Consider the following 22,578-nt stretch of genomic DNA (forward strand, 5'->3'; position numbering starts at 1 on the left):
CAACCCGGCAGCCCTCCTCCTCCTCCTGCCACGGCCAGCATACTGGCTTCCGCTGGCTCGGGGTATGGCTTATTTTATTACTATGTCTTAAAATAGGGGAAACACGGTAGTTTGGCTAAATCTCCATTCCATATGATTTCAATAAACTGCGGTTTAAAAATGACTGTAAAGTACAATAAGATAGCTTGCCTGTTTTGTTATATACTTTATCCTTAATAGCAGTGTTTTGAAGCATTTCCCATGCCAGCACTGCACCCTATAGTCACCTTTGACTGGACTTAACCGTCCAGAGGTCCTTTACATTACCATCCAGTAAACAATCCCTCAACATTAAATCCGTATCTTACCAGCTTGATGGTGGTAAAATGAACCCTGAAGGATTCCCCTCTCTCTTTTTTTGTTTTGAGCAAACAGAACTTGAACTTGTGTACTTTTGACATTCATTGAGCTGGGATAGCTCTCTGTTGGTAGAGCTTGAGATTCATGGTCAAAAGATGCTTTGCAGGGGTTTTGACTAGATGACCCTCATGGTCCCTTCCAACTCTACAATTCTATGATTCTACGTCATTTTAAGTAGCTCATTTAAAACTGTGTTGGATACCTCATTAAATGGAAAATATGTCTTCTCCTGTCTCAGTGAGTGGCCTCTGCTGCTGGTGGTGGGAAGCTGATTTTCTGATGCAAAGTTTTATCAGAACAACAAGTGGAATATGCAAGTTTTTAATATTTAATGCTGTATTGTTTTTAACACTCGAATGGGAGCCGCCCGGAGTGGCTGGGGAAACTCAGCCAGATGGGCGGCGTATAAATAATATATTATTATTATTATTATTAGTAGTAGTAGTAGTATTATGCTCTTAACTGCTCTTTTCAGCCATCCGATGATGACACAATCAGCCTTCACTCTCAGGTATCAGAATCGACAAGGGAGCAGACACTCAGAAATGACAATCAGTTACTAGGAAATAAACCTGAACTGCATAAAGGTAAGTTCTCGGGAATGTCTTCTTTGTACTCACAGTTCTTCTGCTTTGGATGTAACACTGCATCACTGAGTACAGGCCTCAAAGAACATTGCACACATGCACTTCCCCTACAGTCTGTGCACACTGTAACAGCAGAGTCCACTACGCAGCAAAATTAGTCAGAGAGAGACTGTGGTAGCATATTTACAAGCAGATTTATTAAGCATAAATCAGGACAAAGAGAAACATGTCTGATCTCCTTCGTGCCCAAAGCAAAAGCAAAAGCAAAAGCTATACACAAACCGAAGTTCCAGCATGCAGTGCTGGTGTGTCTGACAGACATGTGACATGCACCAGTCCCATGTCTGCCCTTAAGGTGGAATTGAAATCTCAACACTCTTCCTCTACCTCAGCCGTGAGGAGACAATTGATAGCATACTGATTTACACTAACTGGAAATCCTCGTCAGTTTAAATTATGGTGGTTTGAAAGAAGCCTGGATAATCAGCTGTGGTTTAACCCTGGCTTGTTTCAATAAATTGTTGTTTAAGCCAAGGGTGAGGGATTAATCCTCCATCTGCTAGCCACTTTTCCTTATGAGCAATCTTCAGGTAGCAGTGGTGGCACTTGCCAGTGGTGGGAATGGTCAGAGGCAAAATGTGTCGGGCAATAGATATGTACTGTAGGGTACTTTCTAGCCACATTTAAAAGCTAGAGGTTTCTACATGCCTTCACCTTCCATCCAGGCAAGCAAGGGGCATTCTCCGAGTTCAAGGACCCATGAAAGCCAAAAAGAAAGCATTTGAGGATGTTGTAGAGCAGTGTTGAGGGCCAGATAAAAAGCCCCGGGAGGGCCGCATTTGACCACCTCTGGCCTGAAGTTCCCCAACAGTGTTTTACACTAACAGTTTCCTTTGTGAAACTGTTTAAAAATAAGCAGGTGCTTTCAATCTCTTTGCAGTGGCTCTCTTTGACGTTGCAAGAGATTGTCCTTGAGGATTAGTCCTTTGTTATGAGAACCACAAGTTTGACAGCCATGGGAGGACACGTGAAAGAATGGAATATTTCCTTCCTGAAGCCTTATGCATTTTTGATGAAATAAATAAGGCCACCACACTCCCACAAAAAAAGAGAAATAATTTTCGCCTATGTTGGTATTGTCTTTTTTTTGAAGGGGAGAATAAAAATGAAAATCAAAAGCTTTGGTAAATTGCCTTCTTATTGCTGCACACCTACCAATCTCCCGGAGATGGAAAACATTATCCAAAATTAACAGCTCCTCATGGTTAATTAATATATGGAAAATTGCATTACATTAAAACCGGTACACCCATTTTTTGAAAAGAAAAGATAACCACTTTTGTCTCAGTTTGGAGTGATTTTATTGAATATATATAAAAAAGAAAATTTACACCTGTCTCTTCCACAAGTCCCTCAAGAAATCTGGGATAAGTAACATCTAATTGGTTGAAAAAAAAATCATTCATGTAATATAGGGCCTTTTATTTTTTGTACTCCTTGTGGCTCTGATGGTTTCAGTTACGTTTCTGTATTTTGTAAGTCATGTGCACCACACTTCCTCTCTTCCTTATAATGGTACTTCCCACTTACTTCTCTCTCTTTTATAATAAATACAGTGGTATCTCTACTTACGAGTAACTCTACTTACGAATGGAGCTCTGTCTGCCATCTTGGGTGCGGTTTAGATAGGATTTTTTCTACTTACGAATTTTTAGATAGGGTTGCTTCGACTTACGAATTTTTTCTCCTAATGCTTTCCACGGGATTCGACTTACAATTTTTTTTGACTTACGAATGTGCGTTCAGAACGCATTAAATTCGTAAGTAGAGGTACCACTGTATGTAGATAATCTGCTTTATCATATATTCCTGTGAATGTAATATGCCATGCCAGCCTTGATTTGGTTTAGTTTTTATATGTTTGTCTCAGGGAGTTCTGTTTTGTTATTTGGGATATACATCTATCTGTATAAAATAAATCTCCCTTTCCCCCCCTCCTACCTGCTTTGTCATCATCCCTGATGACCAGACCCAGAAGTGTGTGATTACCTTGACCCCAGCTCAGAGGATGTGGCTTCCTGTGATCAAGGAGATGTACAAACTGGGCCATCGATCTCGTATATTAAGGTAGCACCTTAAAGAATAACTTGGATATTAGCAACCAGCTTGACATATTGTGAAGTTCAGTAACGTGACCCCTTTCTGTCCTCTCCTCTCCCTCCCACCCCTGTGTGCATGTTAGGAAGGAGCAAAGCAGACTGAGAAGTCTCAGAAAACAGAAGAAAATGAAAACTGGGGAGATGAGAAGAGGTGTGTTCCCTGGCAGTACTAACCAGGCATTCTAACTAGTATTGATTATGATAATTTATTGCCTGCCCTTCATCTTAAGGTCCCAGAGCAGATTACAACAATAAAAACCCAACTTCAGTATTAAAACACAATACCGCACAATATTAAAACCAGATTAAAACAATTTAAAATTATACAAATCAGGTGGGTACTAAAAATATCTAGAATGGGAAATATGAGTAGCTGTTGGAGGAGGGAATCTTAGGTCTTTTCCTGCTGTTTCTCCGGCATTCTGTTTTAAAACAAAAATGTTTGTGGCATATTTTAGGGTTCAGAAGGATCAAGTATTGGCAGAGGAAGATGATGAACTGAAGGAAGTGACTGACCTAAGGAAAATAGCTGCCCAGCTGCTTCAACAAGAACAGAAGAACAGGTATTTAGCCTTTGGATCACAACAGTAGGTGAACTGTCCCCTGGCTGCATTTTGTGTTAAAGGCTTGTGGGGTTTTAAAATTTGGCAAATGACACAGAAGCTTAACCAAGAAATCAATCAAACTCTGGTCCTGCTTCTTAGACACATCTGGTTGCCCACTGAGAACAGGATGGACTCAAAGGGCACTTGGCCTAATCCAGCAGCCAGACTCTTCTAATATTCAGATATTTGAGATTTAGTGTTGATAAACATGAACAAACTTTATTGCTTCTCTACAGCTAACATTTGAGTGCAATTTGTCCACTTTAAAACTGGTAAGTGCAAAACTGGGAATGATTGAAATGAACTGAGTTAAGCAATCTGACTCAGCGTAAACTAAGATTACTCAAAATTCTCTGATTCTTACCTTGTCAAAAAACAAAAACAATAAAAGAGTAACACAAAGCTCAACCATTAAGCATTTTGTCTTTTAAACCCTGTTAAAGCTCTATCTCCTTACTACTTTCTGCTCACTATACTAATGACGTTCCTGTCCTCTCCTGTCAACCTTTACTCCTTCCTTCTTCCATCTTTGGGTTTTTATGTACATGAAATATGAATTCAGACGGAGACCATTAAGCTATAGAACTTCATTCAGTGAAAAGCTCTTCCAGAGGACAAGGGTCGCAGGACGCACATCAAGGTATTTTGTTTTTATGGCACATGAATTTTAGCTGGCAACACAAGGGACAAACAGGCTATTCCTGCATTGCAGGGGCTTGGACTAGATGACCCCTAGGGTCCCTTCAAATTCTATGATTCTATGCAAACATTTTTTGGTGTGCTGCTAAAGATGCGAAGACTTAAAGGAGTTAGAAACCTTACCTCAAACTGGGGAGCTATAGCATAGGGCAGGATACAGATCAGAGCCAGGGTGAGCTCTAAAAGTACCAGCTCCGTCAATAGAATTGCTTGATTATCTTCATTTGCTTGTTTTTTTAAAAATAATAATGATTGTGCTGCCCTTTATCAGAATCAATTTCAGAGCAGTTCATATGCAACAGTTTAAAAATAGAGGCAAAAATTGTATTATTCCATTATGACTCACTTAAAAACAAAACCCAAAGCATATTGGAATTTTAATACTGTAATACAAATACTTTTTGAGGATGGAAGTGATGAGACTTTACACAAGGGAGCGATTTTTAAAGTTGTTGTTCTTTTCTTCTTGGGGCAACTTATATTTTTGATTATGGGTAGTGCGCCTGCAAGTCTTCCCAATGGTTAGAAGTCTGACTGTGGAAATGCTTGAGCCTGTGTCCAATATTCAGGCATACTCTGTACATCTGACTCAGAAATAGATGGGGGTGCTCTGGGTCTCACTAGAGACCTATCTTCAAATAACTTCTCGGTGATTAAATACTACTTATCTCTTCTCAGCTTTTTTCTATCGTGTTTCCTTTTCTGAATCTTCCTTCCCCATTGTCACTGTTGCATGTAGCCAAATATTGTCTATTCTGTACTATCTTCCTCACTAATTCACCAATCAGACTGAATGTTTCTCAGTGAAGAGCAACAGGCTTCAAATTAGTTAAGAACAATAAAAATGGTGTTAAAGTAACATATTTTTCCTCTGGCTATTAGCACATAGAGATAGCTGCTCTAGACTTTTGCTCAAATTCTCAGTAAGAGCTGGACTGTAAATATTCAAATGCATTTTAAACTACACAATTTCAGCATGAAATTTTTGTGGTTTCAAGTGCAGATTTGTGTGTTTGATTTTAGACTTCTGAATCACTCTACGTCAGCAAGTACAAGAAATAGACCAAAACAGACCATGGAATCAGAAAAAAGGTATCAGTTGTGCCTTTCTTAGTAGTAAAATACTTTGGGTGAACCCTGTGGTGGTGGTGGGGATGGGGATGGTTGAATAAAGGCTGCTTGAGAAGTGCCTAATTCGTTCTCAAAAGTTCCACATTACCTTCAGATAGTAAAAATTGATTCTAGAATATATCACTGTGCAAGGGTGCTCTTCATCGCCTGAGCTCTGCAAGTGCGGCTTTCTCCCGATTGAAGTGCAGAGTGTTTGAGGACCGGGACATTCGCAGGGAAACCAAAGTGCTTGTTTACAAAGCTATTGCACTACTAACCTTACTATATGCTTTTGAAACATGGACCACTTATAAACGCCATCTCCAACTCCTCGAAAGATTCCATCAACAGTGTCTCCCAAAAATTTTTTACGCATTACTTGAGAATACAGACAAACTAATATCAGTGTATTGGAAGAAGCAAAGATCACCAGTGTTGAAGCAATGATTCCTCAACATCAACTTTGTTGGACTGGTCATGTTATGCGGATGCCTGATGATAATCTTCCAAAGCAACTACTCTATTCTGAACTTAAAAATGGAAAGCGTAATGCTGGTGGTCAACAAAAGAGGTTTAAAGACTGTCTCAAGGCAAATCTTTAAAAATGTAGTATAAACACTGACAACTGGGAAACACTGGCCTGCGAGCGCTTCAGTTGGAGAACAGTCTTTACCAAAGGTGTCATGGGCTTTGAAGAAACTCGATCTCAGGATGCAAGGGAGAAACGTGCTAAAAGGAAGGCACGCTTGGCAAATCCACACCGTGATCAACTCCCGCCTGGAAACCAATGTTACCACTGTGGAAGGACATTTGGATCCAGAAATGGCCTCCACAGTCACTTACGGACCCATTGTTAAAACCGTGTTTATGGAAGACAATCTTACTCGACTACGAGTGATCGCCAAAGAAGAAGAAGAAGCTCTTCATAACTGTTGGTTTTGAGGTGTTGTTTCAGAATTAAGCAGCCTACAAAGCTATACATAGATTTCAAGAGTTGAATAAAATATTGGGGGGGGGGAGGTAAGCCCCACCTCACATACCGTATCAACCTTTCTCAACCTGTGGGTCCCCAGATGTTGTTGAACTACAACTCCCATTGCCCTTAGCTAGCAAGGCCAGAGCTCAGGGATGATGGGAGTTGAGGGATGATGGGAGTTGTAGTCTGGGGACCCACAGGTTGAGAACCGCTGCAATTGATCTCAAGACAAAGTGCATGCACACTATATGAATGACAATGCCCATCAACATGGGGGGGGGAACGACTTCCTCAACTATTTAATTGGGGGGGGGCAAAGGCACCTAGGCCTCTAGGAGTTGGCTGCCATGCCTGGGACAATTCAAGAAAGCAAAAAAACCCAAAAAACTTCTTGTTTTCCTCCTCTAAAAACTAGGTGCGTCCTATGGTCAGGTGCGTCTTATTATAAGATTTCTCTGCTGTGAACAGCCAGAACATAGTGATTTTCTAGATTGGTTTATTCCTTAGTAAACAACCTTTCTGAATGTGATTACCCACACCTGCTCAGCCCATGATTTCCCTCCCTCCCCCTTTTAAAACATATGTCTAGGTCATTTAGATACAAGACTCTTTTTTGCTGATAAGTATATAATTGTAAGTTGCTTGACTTGGCTTAGTGTAAAAGATGAAAAAATCAATTCTAACAAACTGTGTGTGTTTTCATCTAGCCTTTCAGCAGATGAAGCAAATTCTCCATCATCCCCATACAGTTGGAAGGTAATCCAGAGATACACAAGCATCCAAAATACTGTCTTGAGCAGCTGTGATAGTTCTGCTCCTACTTTCTTGACTGGCTTGATTTCATGGCCACGGTCATGTATGGTGGTAAACTAGCCAAATGTACTATAAAGCCCTGGAGGGAAGTTGACAGTTCTAGCCATTGGCACAAATGTAACAAAAACAGAATACAAAAAGATTGTTTTCTCCCAGAAGTGCTTTAAATTATTGCACTTTTAACTTGCTTTCTCCAGGTGCAAGCCTTTTGAGTAAACTGCCTTGACAAATGTATCAGGCCATTTCTCCCCATTAATGGAGAACTTTCTATTCCATGGTGTAGTGAAACAGACACATGATGAATTGCTGCTGCTGCTGCTGCTGCTATTACCATTACCATCACCATTATCAACCCACACTTCACCCGAAGGTCCCAGGGCAGGAGGTGGTAATAATAATCCTATATAATAAAGTCCCTGTGTCTCTGCGTCCAGTCCCTGTGTCCCTGTGTCCGCGCTACTGCTCATGTGCCCCACGGACACAGGGATTGGACGCGGATGCACACGCTCTCTCTCCCCCCACAACCCCTCTGCCTACCTGTGGCTGCCAACCGCTGCTCCCCGTGCGAGCGAGCGGGCGCCCAGGAGAAGGCCCCCATTCGGCCTGTTTCGGCGGCGACGATGTGTGTGTGGGGCCAGCTGGCCCCCCACGCGGCGCCGCAGAAAGAGGCTGAATCGCGGCCTTTCCCTGGGCGCCCACTGCCCGGCTGGGCTCAGCGGAGCGTCCCGATGAAACAGGCCGCATCGCGGCCTTCTCCCGGGTGCCCACTGCCCAGGTGGGCTCAGCAGAGCGCCCACTGCTAAAGGGAAGGAAGGCCGTGGCCCCGCCGCTCCTCTCACATACCGGTATGTTCTAGCGCCCGTTTTTTTAACGGGCTGAATGACACTAATAATAATAATAATAATACTGTAATAATAATTTATTTGTACTCAGTCCATGTGACTGGGTTGCCCCAGCCACTCTGGGCGGCTTCCAGCATATACACTAGTGGCAAAAATTATGTCAAAACAAGATGACACCTGATTGGGACCTAAACACGCCTTTTCCTGGTTATTTGGCTGTAACTTTTGATAGAATACAGGGTAAAGAAGTGCGTCTTCAGCATTCCTCAGAAGCTGTATAATGAAGGTGTCAGACACACCTGCTGGGAAGGAACTTTACAGTTTAGGGGACATCACAGATAATGCCCTTTCCTGAGTCTACCCAAGCCTCTGAGGGCATAGGAACTATCAAGAGGGCCCCTTTTGCTGATCTTGGCACCCAGGAGAGTGTGGGGAAGGAAGCAGTCTTTCAGATACAGTGGTACCTCAAGTTACAGATACTTCAGGTTACAGACTCTGCTAACCCAGAGATAGTACCTTGGGTTAAGAACTTTGCTTCAGGATGAGAAGAGAAATCATGCGGCGGCAGCGAAACAGCAGCAGTGGGAGGCCCCATTAGCTAAAGTGGTACCTCAGGTTAAGAACAGTTTCAGGTTAAGAACGGACCTCCAGAATGAATTAAGTTCTTATCCTGGGGTACCACTGTATTTGAGGCATGCTTATTCCAGAGACATGGAAGTTTATAAAACTACATGCAGCAACCTGGTTGGCATTATTTAGCCATGAGGAGATTAAAAGCTTTCACGCGTGTGTTCAGCTAAACACAATTTAGCATTATCCCCAAGATGTAGTTAATTTTATGACCGCTTATCACTTCTCAGCCTTCTGGCTAAGATCAAGTGTAGCGGTTTATTGAAACAAGCCAGCTTCATGAACCACAATTTGAAACTGGCTTGTTTGAGTATACCATAGTTTAATCACAGTTTGTCCATATTCAGATATAATGCTAAACTCTGGCTAATTAAAAATGGAAGCAGAATGGCCACATCAAAGGAGTTTGTATAAAGCACACCTTAGTGCTGTGCCTGAATGAGGTAGTTGTGTGCATCAGTCTCTTCAGATATTTTTCACTACATTCTCTTGTATGTCCTGTACCCAACTGTAAGGCTACTTAAATAGGAACATAATGACAATAAATTGGAAAATTAGTGACCACTGTAATATTTTAATAGTCATTTTATTACCCTAACCTTCCTACTTTTCCTCTCAGAAACTTTTTACACACAGTATTGTTATCTTAAACAAAAAGGTTGGTACCAAATGTAATTCAATTTCTTGACTAGAAGTAGGAACATCTTCATTGTTCTGATCAGCAAGTTTACAATGCCCTAAGTAAGAAGTAATGATGGGTGAATCCAGCTGTGCAGCCAGTAGACAGGTGGAACACAACTCTTCTCTGATTTTCAGAGCTCTTTGTTTAGGACAGGAGTGGGGATCCTCAAGAGCAGGGACCATATGTGACCCTCCAAGGCTGTGTAGGAACCTCTGACTTTTGCATCACTGACCTGTAGCCTATTATGCATCTGTTGCCCCAAACCCCACTGGCACTTAGCCACTAGAAGGCAGCCCATGAAAGAATGTGATCTTTGACTGTGAAAAAGGTTCCACATCCCTGGTTTGGGGAGCCCCTACTTATTTTTTCATTGAGGGTGGTTCCAGCAGACCACTCTGAGGACCAGGCTTTACGTAATTTAATCTGAACTGCTTGCTGGAAGGTCAGAGTGGAATTTTTGGTTTTACGAAGCAACTTATTTCTCCCATCAGTCACTGGAGAATCGGAAGGACCACCCAGATGAGCAGCACTGGCCGGACATGCAGCCAGTTATCTGGCAAAATGAGGAGAGGAGGCGGAGCAAGCAAATCAGAAAAGAATATTTCAAGGTATGTTGTTCCTTTATGGTGGCAAATTTGATGCTTAATCTGATTAGCGGCCTGAGTATCTCTACAAAAATTAAGATTTTATTATTAAAAAAAGAAAGCCTAGGTTAAGGTATCACCCTGGCCATACTTTTTGGCAAGGGACAACTGAAATAGAATTTCCCCCCTCAACAGCATATTGTTGAATGACAGCTCAAGTTGTCAAATACTAGTTGGTTTTGTGCATTAATTCATGTTGCATGTTCAGCTTGTGAGGATTGCTTTACTGTGAACTAGTGCTTTCCTAGCTTTTCTGTTTTAAGGCAATAAGCATTTGGAGGATATGCAAGGAAAATATACGTTGTGTCTGGCTGTACTTACAGACTGAGGTCCAAAACCTAGATCCACTGAGGCCCTTGATTTCCTTACTGAATAAAATGAAAATAAAGAGCAATTTTGTATGGTTATCACAGGAAGTGCTGAAAAGCACTTTATGTAGCTAAGTGCTGTGTGATTGACATTGCTTTGTACAAATTGAGCATACTGGAAGAAAATCCATTCAGTGAACAAAAATTCTCCCCCCCAGATTCCACTCTCTTACTTGAAATTTGGTATAATTTAAAGAGATTGCAACTCTTCACACAAAGAGTTCCTAAATAGCCAGTTTCTCACATTTGTTGTTGTTGTTGTTGTTTAGTCATTTAGTTGTGTCCGACTCTTCTTGACACCATGGACCAGAGCACGCCAGACACTCCTGTCTTCTACTGCCTCCTGCAGTTTGGTCAGACTCATCTTCGTAGCTTCAAGAACACTGTCCAACCATCTCGTCCTCTGTCGTCCCCTCCTCCTTGTGCCCTCCATCTTTCCCAACATCAGGGTCTTTTCCAGGGAGTCTTCTCTTCTCATGAGGTGGCCAAAGTATTGGAGCCTCAGCTTCAGGATCTGTCCTTCCAGTGAGCACTCAGGGTAGATTTCCTTAAGAATGGATAGGTTTGATCTTGCAGTCCATGGGACTCTCAAGAGTCTCCTCCAGCACCAGAATTCAAAAGCATCAATTCTTTGGCAACCAGCCTTCTTTATGATCCAGCTCTCACTTCCATACATCACTACTGGGAAAACCATGGCTTTAACTATACGGACCTTTGTCGGCAAGGTGATGTCATAGAAACATAGAATGATAGAGTTGGAAGAGACCACAAGGGCCATCCAATCCAACTCCAGGGAACACCATCAAAGCATTCTTGACAAATGGCTGTCAGGCCTCTGCTTAAAGACCTCCAAAGAAGGAGACTCCACCACATTCCTTGGAAGCAAATTCCACTGCCAAACAGCTCTTACTGTCAGGAAGTTCTTCCTAATGTTTAGGTGGAATCTTCTTTCTTGTAGTTTGAATCCATTGCTCCATGTCCGCTTTTCTGGAGCAGCAGAAAACAACCTTTCTCCCTCCTCCATATGACATCCTTTCATATATTTGAACATGGCTATCATATCACCCCTTAACCTTCTCTTCTCCAGGCTAAACATACCCAGTTCCCTAAGCCGTTCCTCATAAGGCATCGTTTCCAGGCCTTTGACCATTTTGGTTGCCCTCTTCTGGACACGTTCCAGCTTGTCAGTATCCTTCTTGAACTGTGGTGCCCAGAACTGGACACAGTACTCCAGGTGAGGTCATACCAGAGCAGAATAGAGTGGTACTATTACTTCCCTTGATCTAGATGCTATACTCCTATTGATGCAGCCCAGAATTGCATTGGCTTTTTTTGCTGCTGCATCAGCCTGTTGACTCATGTCAAGTTTGTGGTATACCAAGACTCCTAGATCCTTTTCTCATGTTCTGCTCTCAAGCCAGGTGTCTCCCATCCTGTAATTGTGCCGTTCATTTTTCTGCCCAAGCATAGTACGTTTGCTTTGGCCCAGTTGTCTAATCTGTTAAGGTCATTTTGAAGTGTAATTCTGTCCTCTGGGACAGAATTAGCCACCCCTCCCAATCTGCAAACCTGCTCAGGATGCCCTCAAGCCCATCATCCAAGTCATTGATAAAGATGTTGAATAAGACTGGGCCCAGGACAGAACCCTGTGGCACCCCACTAGTCACTTCTCTCCAGGATGAAGAGGAGCCATTGATGAGCACCCTTTGGGTTCAGTCAGTCAGCCAATTACAAATCCACTAAATGGTAGCATTGTCTAGCCCACATTTTACTAGCTTCTTTACAAGAATATCATGGGGCACCTTGTCAAAGGCCTTGCTGAAATCAAGATAGGCTACATCCACAGCGTTCTCTTCATCTACCAGGCTTGTAATTCTGTCAAAAACTGAGATCAGATTAGTCTGACATGACTTATTTTTCAGAAACCCATGCTGACTTTTATTGATCATAGTGTTTCTTTCTAGAGTGCTCACAGACCGTTTGCTTAATGATCTGCTCTAGAATCTTTCCTGGTATTGATGTCAGGCTGACTGAGTGGTAATTGTTTGGGTCCTCTCTTTCCTCCCTTTTGAAAATAGGGACAACATTTGCCCTCCTCCAGTCTGCTGGAACTTTGCCTGTTCTCCAGGAATTTTCAAAGATTATTGCCAGTGGTTCTGAAATCACCTCTGCTTTTTAAGATGCTGTCTAGGTTTGTCATTGCTTTTCTCCCAAGAAGCAGGCATCTTTTAATTTCATGACTGCTGTCACCAACTGCAGTGATCATGGAACCCAAGAAAGTAAAATCTCCCACTGCCTCCATTTATTCCCTTTCTATTTGCCAGGAGGTGATGGGACCAGTGGCCATGATCTTAGTTTTTTTGATGTTGAGCTTCAGACCATATTTTGCGCTTTCCTCTTTCACCCTCATTAAAAGCTTCTTTAATTCCTCCTCCATTTATGCCATCAAGATTGTATTATCAGCATATCTTAGGTTGTTGATATTTCTTCTGGCAATCTTAATTCCGTTTTGGGATTCATCCAGTCCAGCCTTTCGCATGATGAATTCTGCATATAAGTTAAATAAGCAGGGAGACAATATACAGCCTTGTCGTACTCCTTTCCCAATTTTGAATCAATCAGTTGTTCCATATCCAGTTCTAACTGTAGCTTTTTGTCCCACATAGAGATTTCTCAGGAGACAGATGAGGTGATCAGGCACTCCCATTTCTTTAAGAACTTGCCATAGTTTGCTGTGGTCGACACAGTCAAAGGCTTTTGCATAGTCAATGAAGCAGAAGTAGATGTTTTTCTGGAACTCTCTGGCTTTCTCCATAATCCAGCGCATGTTTGCAATTTGGTCTCTGGCTCTTCTGCCCCTTCGAAATACAGCTTGCACTTCTGGGAGTTCTTGGTCCACATACTGCTTAAGCCCGCCTTGTAGAATTTTAAGCATAACCTTGCTAGCGTGTGAAATGAGTGCAATTGTGAGGTAGTTGGAGCATTCTTTGGCACTGCCCTTCTTTGGGATTGGGATGCACACTGATCTTCTCCAATCCTCTGGCCATTGTTGAGTTTTCCAAACTTGCTGGCATAGTGAGTGTAGCACCTTAACATGCACACAATCTAAATACAAAAACTACTCCTTTGAAAAACAGCTGAAGTTCAGTGCTACAGTACTTCAGTGTCAACTTCCATCTTCGTCCATTCAAAGCATATAACAAAAGCCTAATTTGACTTATTTGAACCTCAGACAATGGTTTATACCAAACTCTCTTTTTTAAAAGTTGATGCAAATTATGGAAGAGAAGAAGAAGAAGAAGAAGAAGAAGAAGAAGAGGCTGAAAGCGTGCAAAAAGAGTTTGAGCAGGATTATGCTCTAGGGCAGTGATGGGCAACCTTTTGAGCTTGGTGTGTCAAAATCCGCCAAAAAAACTGAGTATAACTCGGGTGGTGTGTCACTTCGAGAAAAATGAAATATAATTTCATGATATTTATAGTTTAAATAACAAAAATGTATAATTGTAATATATAACTGTATTTAATAAACCAATAACTAATTGTTTAACTTTTTTAAAAAAAAAATATAAAAAAAATATTTAAAGGGGGAGGGGAGGCAAAACCCAGTGGTCTTTCCCAGTGGGACTCTGGGCTCAGGCCTTCCTCCAACAGGTTGGGCCTGTGCCTCCTCGTGGCCCTCTTCAGCCCACCTCTCCTCTCACTCCCACTCCTTGAGAGGAGGTTTAAAATGCATTGGGGTTGACCCCCTCTTTCCCTTGTGCTTTTTTTTGCGCCCACCATGGTCTCCTGCTTCAGTCTCCCAGATTTTTAACAGCTTCCCGGCTTTGTTCCACCCAGCCTTCTACCACAGTATTTTAATTATTATTATTATTATTATTATTATTATTATTTTAAAGAAAAGGGGGGGAGGGGAAAGGCTCCCCTCTCAAAAACAGTCAGACAAGCAGGTTTAAATTTAAAGGCAGGCCAACAACAGTGACAAAAGTGGGAGGGGGGGTGAGAAGTGGGGTAGGTGAGTGGGGTAGGTGGGGTAGGCATTTCTCTTTGACTTTGTGTTGAACTCTAGAACCAGAAACACAGCTTAAATTTGAAAGTAAGAGTTTACCACCAGAGGGCATTCCCTGCTTTCTGAGGATAGAACACATTCCCTTGGAACCCAGTGAGCATAACTGAGGTTTCTGTGCAAAGCTTCAAGTTGGATTGAAATATAGAATGTTTTCCATTATGAAGCTGACTTTGTCAGATGTTTCACTCATGACACTTAAAAATTCAGGGATGTACTGTAAGACAAGCAAGCGCAATACAACGTCACACTTCAAAGCAAACTATATTTTAAATCAGTATTTGATTGATATTTGCGGTTAAAATGGTCACGTAGCCGCTTCAGAATCCTCCCTCTCCCCAATCCATGCAGTTTCCATGTTGGGTTCCAAAAAAGGGGGCTGCATCTGTTGAGATGGGGCAGGAGGAGTACCGTATTCGCTCCACAAGACGGACCTGACCATAAGACACACCTAATTTTTAGAGGAGGAAAGGGGGAAAGCCCTGGGTTTTTTTTGGGGGGGGGGAATCAGCTCAAAGTTGTGCAGCTTCTTTTGCAAATGGGAAATGCCCTGTTTTGGGGGGCATCAGCTCACAGTTGTGCAGCTTTTTTTGCAAAGGGGGAAAGCTCCATTTTTGAGTATCAGCTCAAAGTTGTTGAGCTTGCTTTGCAAAGGAAAAAAATCCTGTTTTTATGGGGTTCAACTCACAGTTCTGCAGCTTCTTTAGGAAAGGAAAGGGAGCCATTTCTACAGTTTCCAGACAGATAATCTAATCAGCCAGTCACATGCTGCTGGGGAAGAAAACATACTCCTCTGCAGAACATTCAACTATGGAGGCCTGGGCAAGGGGGCAGGGCTGGGGCCGGGAAGGGAGTTAGTTTCCCTTATCTCCCTCCCCAATCTCTTGCAATCAGCTGCTGAGTGGCTTCCTTTCAACACTGTCTTTCCCTCTTGTTAGACTTTAGCTCTTTCTTAAAAAAAAAAAACACTATCTGCTTTTCGCCCCTGGGCAATTCGGCTGCAGGGACCACGCATTCACTCCATAAGATACACAGACATTTCCTTGTGGAGCAAAAAATCCGGTAATCATAAGCTGCCTGAGTAAAGAATTTCTTTGCCTTAACTGAATAATCAGTGAGAGTTGGTGTGACTGTATGGGTGATGAGGCAAAGAATTCTTTTGGCGGTATTTTACTGAGATGACATGTGAATGGGGTCCTTGCTCAAACTTGTAGATACTGTGATTTAAGGAAGTAGTGGTGGCAGGTACTGTTCAAAACCATGTGTGCAGATGGGGTTAGTTTTGGATATGTCTGGATTAAGAAATACAAGTTACAGACATTTAGTATTATTTCACTTATATTGCAGTGCAGGCAGAGAGGAATCCTGTAGCTCCAAACTTTCAGAGCCTCACCTTTAACCTAGAGATGGGGAACCTGTGGTCCTCTAGATCGTAGCCTCCCAACATCCCTTGTCAAAATGGCTGGGGATCAGGGATCGTCCAAAACGGCTTTGAAGTTCACATCATGATAATTGTTTCATAATATTTGAGCTGGCAATATATCTCAAAGCACAACGTGTGTAAGGTGATACCTGGTTTTCAGTATCATGATAACTCACCAGCTCAACACTGCAATGTTATCAGCAGCTAAACCTCACATTCTCACCTGCTAAACATTGAAGTGTTAAGACTAGGGCTGGGCAATAACAGCTTTTCAACATCATGGTGTATCACCAGCCAAAAATCTTGGTTTGGCAATATACTGCAATGTTGAAAAACAAGTTGCATTGGCCTCTGCCTGTGAGGCACCTGGTGTAGCTGCTTCAGCTCTCACCGCAGGAACTAAGGCAGTTTCACCCCGGGGCTCATGGGCTGGGACAATACAGCTTAGCTGGGGATTGGGAAGGTTCCCCCTCCCCAGCACAGATAGCCCCGGCAGTCCCCCCACTCATGGGCAAGTGGGCAGAACACCAGCGCTCCTTTAACTGCTCGCTGCAGGGAGTACCAACCATACTCCCCTCAGCTGAGCAGTTTCACAGAGCCCCCACACCACCGCTGGCTCACAGGAGGGGGTGGGGGGCTCCTTTAACTGCTCGGCTGAGGTAAGGGCAGCTGAACACTCTTCATTCGAGCAGTTAAAGATGCAGAGGGGGGAACAAACTGTATCGGCACCTCTCCTTGTTTCTCCTTCTGCATCGTATGAGGGCAGAGTACAATGATGGTTTCGCTCAGCGATATATCGCTGGTGATACTGCCACTGCTCATGAGTCCCTCTGCTAGCAGCACCACTGCGGGAAGGAACTCTTCTGGCAGTGACAGAGAGTGACAGCAGTGTACTGTGAGGCCTCACGGCGGGGGGAAGTGGCAGGTATAACGGCATTGGCCTGTGAGGCCTCGCAGTGCTGATAGGATTTAGAAGCAGAAGCGGCAGTGGCCTGCAGGGACTCGTAGCAGCGACAGGAGATGACGAGGCCTTACGGCAGCACAAGCAGTAAGGCTTGCGTGGCCTTTCCATGGTGGAAAGAAGTGGCAGCGGCCTGCAAGTCCTCCTAGCGGTAGTTGGAGGCGGACAAAGCTGTGACAGCCTGCCTCAGCAAGGCTTGTAGGCCACCTCTACTTCTGCCAACATCTCCTGCTGCCACCACAAGGCCTCACAGATCGCCATGGTTGTGACCACCATGACAAGGCCTTGCAGGCCATCACCGCTTTTGCCACTGCTGCAAGGCCTTGCAGGCTGCCACCACTACTGCCGCCACCACTGCAAGGCCTTGCAGGCTGCCACTGCTTCTGCCCCCCCCCCGATTCTGCCATCCTCAGGCTGCTGCCGCTTCTGTCTCCTACCAGGCCTGCTGGCAGTTTGACAGTCTCAGATTATTTGTATTCACTATGACTCATTGCTGTACTTTGGATTGTCCTAAATATTGCCATTTGTTAACCAAGCCCAAAACCAAAAGTCCTGTTGGGATGCATTTTGGCTTGCCTGCTGCTGAAAGTGACCATGAAGTGATTGATAATATCATCATTTATCAGTTTTAGACCTTTAAGTAGTAGCAGTTTCCATTGATATATCATGATGTTTACCTGTTGATATATCACAATATTGAAACTATTAGGAATAATTGGAGTTGAAGTCCAGCAACACCTGGAAGACCACAAGTTCCCCACCACACCCTAAAGCAGTTTTGTTCTGGAAATAGTAATTTTATAGAAAGGCAGTTGCTAAACTAGCTTCCTCAACATCCAGTTTTGAGTACATTGTGGAGAAGAAACACATTCCATGCTGTGGCTTTGCGAAAGACATTTGCAATATGGAAGGAAGTAAAATATATGTCCTTCCGTTTATTTTTGCTTAGAACATGTAATATGTTTTGTTGTACTTGAAGATTTAAGCTGCGGATCGTTAACCCGTGGGCAGGATTCAGCCCACTCAATCACAATAATTGCCAGTTGCCACCCTAAAATGCCCATGAGACTTTTGACATTGTGGACAGCATGAAAAGGCATGAGCTGTGGCCACAGGTCCAGAAGGCAACAGCACAGCTAAGGAGTGGATTCTGGAAACATCACATAAATGATATGCTATAAACAGCTATTTAAAACAAACTGTTTGCCTTTCAGTACAAGTCTTCCCGGAAGAGTTCAAGTGGCAATGAAAATGATGAGGTGAGTTAGCACTGTGATAAGAAGCCACTACATAAGGAATTGGAACTTGTGCTGATCCAATTGGCTGTAATATCACCAGAAATCTTACTTTAGGCTCATGCACAAAACTTCTGAACCTCTGGGAAACCGATGCTGCTTGTAAAGATGGAATTCATTCTGTCCAGTGTAGGGTAGCTTGATGCTTTGTTTCCATGGTGTCTTGTCAGCATGAGTTTCTAAAGTGTTGAGGCTCAGTTCCTCGAACTTCGCATTGAGTTTAGGGTCTCCCCCACTTTTTTCACCTATTGCTTCTCTCATTGTCACTGCCAACTCCACTAAGTGATTTAACAGTGGCAGTGCATGCTGGTAATGTTAATTTTTTAAGGTGCTGTCTCTGTATTAGGCGGCAAATGGGGTAAGGTGCACACTTTTCATTTCTAGCAGTTTTGATTTGAATCAGCTTTGTTGTTTTGAAAGAGTGGGTATTCTGGAATGCAGGAACCAGTGGGATCTTTGGTTTTCTTAAAACCTTGACATAAAAAAAATTCTTTGACAAAGTGGTTTTAAAATGAAAAAAAAGGAGAAGAAAGCAAGACACCCAAACACATGCACTGCAGGAATTGTTTTGCTTCGGGTCTTTGACTGAAATGTTACCTCAAATCGGGCAAAATGTGATAAAATGGGAAAATGTGATAAACCCAGTCATTGCCTGAATGCAGAAGTGTCCAGGTCATAGTTTCTACTTAAAAGTTCACTGGCAGAATTCCTAGTGCAGCTGGATCGTGTGTGTGTGTGTGTGTGTGTCCCAACTCCCCTCTGTCTTTATATTGTTGAAGCTTCCCAAATAACACCTAGTTTTTAATTAATCACTTAATAAGTTTATTCACCAGATACACTGAGTTCTTCAACTTAAGGGGGTTGGTGGATGTCTCAGGGGCAAACTCCAGTGGGAATTTAGAAAGATTAAGAAGCCAGATATCTTTTTTTTAAAAAAAGCTCATACAAAAAGACCCGGACTTCTATATCTGACCATTTGATGACAGTTAATAGCTTTACTGTAGATGTTGACCACACTCCCCAGTGAATACTAGGGCTTCCCATTGTTAGCTTTGTGCTCAGTTCTTTGCTTTCTCCAGCTGGCCATGGCATCCAGTTTGAACTCTCCAGCAGACAGTTTCCCGAGTTCAGCGCCATAAATGCAGTATTAAAAATGGCACACTGTTCCACTTGCAGAAGGATGAAGGTTCAGAAACTTTCCAAATCCTTCATTGTGAAACTGCTGAGCAATCATGTCTTAGTTGTTGCTGCTATTTTGGTGTGCATACAAATGTTTAATCATACATCTATGTATAAGAATACTTGTATATCATGCATATTCATAATCATGCAATTTTTTATTTTAAAACATATCTTTCATTTTATAATTCCATCCTTTTGGTTTCTTTTTAGCAAGACAGTGATAATACTAATGTGTCCCCACAGTCTCCTGTGTCGTCCGAGGTACAAGTGTGTTTGTGTCAGTGTGTTTTTCACTACCTGTTAACACCGCCGCATGGAAATCACATGAAATGTGTCATTCTTTGCTAAATTAGAGAATACTGTACAACGGCAGTTCTTTTGAAGAATTACCTGTATATTATACATTACCTACAATGTATGTCAGAAAAACACAGAAAAGTAAGCTTCTAACTGCTTAAGGTATATCCCATTTTCATGACCAAAAAAATAAAAATTAAAAAAATTATTGAATGAATTTTTGATGAATTAATGTTTTAAGTGTTGCTTGTGTTCCAAAGAAAAGATTCCCCTGTGTAAGCCCCATTCTTTTCCTTGGGGCTTCCCCTGGCGACAGCCAATGTTTGCTACGCAAGCAAAGAAGCAAAAAAAAAAAAAATATCAAGGACTCAGGCCAAAATGATGATTTGCTAGATATGTGGTTTTCAAGTCTTAAGTGAATTTTATTTCCTTTACATATGAGATGAAAACTCCAGGACAAGGCCCTGTTTCGATATTCTTCCTTAGCTGGAAAATTGAGAGACCCTATGTTAATTATCATGTCGAAGTATTGTAATATATTTACAGTATAAATTCACAAATGTATATATGTATATACCTTAACTTAAAGTTCAACCGTATCGCTGCAGCTTTAATTTTTTTCCAGTAAATTGTACTAAAATATATTGCAATCTGAATTGTACCACTGTTACTTTAACGCTTTAGCAGACCACACCTTATCTTTCCTTTAAATTCCACAAACGTATTGAGTCAGTTACTTTGACATAATTGGTATACTTCGACCTTGAAACTCCAAGGGATTTACGTAAGATTAACTTGCTTTGGATATTTCCTATATATATGTGTGTGTAAATTTCATATATACATTTATAAATTTATACTGTGAATATATTACAATACTTCGACATGATAATTAACATAGGGTCTCTCAATTTTCCAGCTGAGGAAGAATATCGAAACAGGGCCTTGTCCTGGAGTTTTCATCTCATATGTAAAAGGAATAAAATTCACTTAAGACTTGAAAATCGTATATCTAGCAAATCATCATTTTGGCCTGAGTCCTTGGTATTTTTTTGCTTCTTTGCTTGCAAGTTCCACCAAGAGCGCCAATGTCTTTAGTTAATGTCTGTTACACATGCAGAGAAGAGAGAAAGGAGTGAGCAATCTTGGTGTAGCATCTCCCCCAATACAGTATTATAATTGAGCTAAATTTTTTAAGAAAGCACAACATTTCCCCCTTTCCATCAAGGAAGACTTGGCACATAAAAACAATCTTCTGTGTGACTTTAGTTACGTTTTGGGGCCTTCTGACATCTCCCTTCTCCCCCCACCCCTAGGATTATGAAAGGGCCGATGGCAGTTCTCATGGTCCTTTTGGACTGAAGCCCAGATCAGGTAGGCACCATTCCACACATGCTGAACATCTAAGGGATGCATGAAAAATAGGTTATTTTGGAGGTGGCAAAAGGATAGAACTGCTCTTATCAGTCTTGCTTTGGGTTTCTTAGAAGCTGGGATATATAATCCATATATTTTCACATATGCTGAAATTGCATGAGAAGTCCATCACAAACTGCTGTAAGAGAATCAAATAGTCACAATAGAAGGTGATCTTCAGCAGAGAATCATACAGAGGTGGCCAGGAAGGATGTGAATAGTCATATGCAGGTTGTACAAAACTAGCAAAGGTTATTTGGTTGTATCCAGCTCAGTTGAATCATTAAAATGAGTTGTTGTGGCTTGATGTCCCTGAGTCTGCTTTTAAGCCTGACTTAGTTGGACACCACCCTGGAATTGTATGCTTCACCACACTGTCAACAATATGCTTGATTTCTGTTGATTTGCGTAAATCCAGAGTGTTCTTCATCCAGGTTCCCACAGAAAGCTATTTTCTGATTGAAGTCATCAAGTGGTACAGGAACGTTCTTACATTTACTGAGCTTAGTTTTAATATCAGTGGCTTTTTGTCTTGCTGGTAGTGACTCTTGTGAACAGTGCAGTTAAGGAAACAAAACCTCCTCAAATTTTCCTTGTCCCATTTGCAGCTTTTGGCCGCTCTCGCCAGGACTACGGTGCTGTAGACCCCGGATTCACAATGAGGAGGAAAATGGAGCACTTAAGGGAAGAGAGAGAACAAATAAAGCAGCTGCGCAATGTAATTTTATTCTGTCTGAAACGAATTCCTTGGTTTGCAGAGTTAACATTCATGTCATTTGAATGTGTTTAGTTAAATAATACACACAGAAAATATGAAACCTGTCTTCTTTTAAAGTGGCCTTGAAATGAGCATTATCTTTATTGTACTGTACTTTCTTATTTTCCTAGAATCTAGAGTCGCGATTGAAGGTCAGTTTGCCAGATGACATTGGAGCAGCATTAATGGATGGGGTGGTTCTGTGCCATTTAGCTAATCATATAAGACCTCGATCTGTTGCCAGTATTCATGTCCCTTCACCAGCTGTGGTGAGTAACCATCTATTCTCAAAACCAGCATGGCTGTTCCCTTTTTTTACACCCCTTCACAGTGCATTTATGTAAGCCTCCTTATAACCTTGTGAGTTAAGATTAGTTGGCTCCCTTGACCAACTACATTCTTTCTGCAGCTCCCCTGTGGGGCTCAGGAGCCTGGTTCCATCACCCATTTCATGCAGAGCTGGCGGCCTCTCCCCCTTTATCAAACACCCTCATTTGTGGATTGTTCCCTCAGTCTCCTCTCCTCTCCTCTTTGGGAGCCCTCTGGGCAGCTGCTGCTGCCATCCCTGGTCTCTGAGCTGGTGCCCCCCCCACCCCAAAGAGAGGTGCCTCCCAGTGGCACCATTCGCCTGCAGAGCTTATAGCCAGGGCTGCTGCTGTAAAAAAAAAGT

General features: G+C 42.3%; 1 protein-coding gene across 2 annotated transcripts in view; it reads left to right on the forward strand.

The window, feature by feature from the left end:
- LRCH2 (leucine rich repeats and calponin homology domain containing 2) overlaps nt 1–22,572 on the forward strand; it is a 56,265-nt gene extending 33,693 nt beyond the window's left edge. For both annotated transcript variants that reach the window (XM_060270449.1, XM_060270450.1), the window contains exons 8-19: nt 875–986; nt 3,016–3,113; nt 3,229–3,296; nt 3,604–3,708; nt 5,473–5,541; nt 7,243–7,291; nt 9,994–10,110; nt 18,176–18,220; nt 19,649–19,699; nt 21,052–21,109; nt 21,760–21,869; nt 22,040–22,572. In XM_060270449.1, coding sequence (XP_060126432.1) covers nt 875–986; nt 3,016–3,113; nt 3,229–3,296; nt 3,604–3,708; nt 5,473–5,541; nt 7,243–7,291; nt 9,994–10,110; nt 18,176–18,220; nt 19,649–19,699; nt 21,052–21,109; nt 21,760–21,869; nt 22,040–22,252 — 1,095 coding nt within the window. In that variant the 3' untranslated portion in view covers nt 22,253–22,572. The remainder of the gene's footprint in view (nt 1–874; nt 987–3,015; nt 3,114–3,228; nt 3,297–3,603; nt 3,709–5,472; nt 5,542–7,242; nt 7,292–9,993; nt 10,111–18,175; nt 18,221–19,648; nt 19,700–21,051; nt 21,110–21,759; nt 21,870–22,039) is intronic.
- Nucleotides 22,573–22,578: the final 6 nt, after the last annotated feature.

Source organism: Zootoca vivipara, chromosome Z, assembly GCF_963506605.1.
Source record: "Zootoca vivipara chromosome Z, rZooViv1.1, whole genome shotgun sequence".
In the NCBI taxonomy this organism is placed as follows: domain Eukaryota; kingdom Metazoa; phylum Chordata; class Lepidosauria; order Squamata; family Lacertidae; genus Zootoca; species Zootoca vivipara.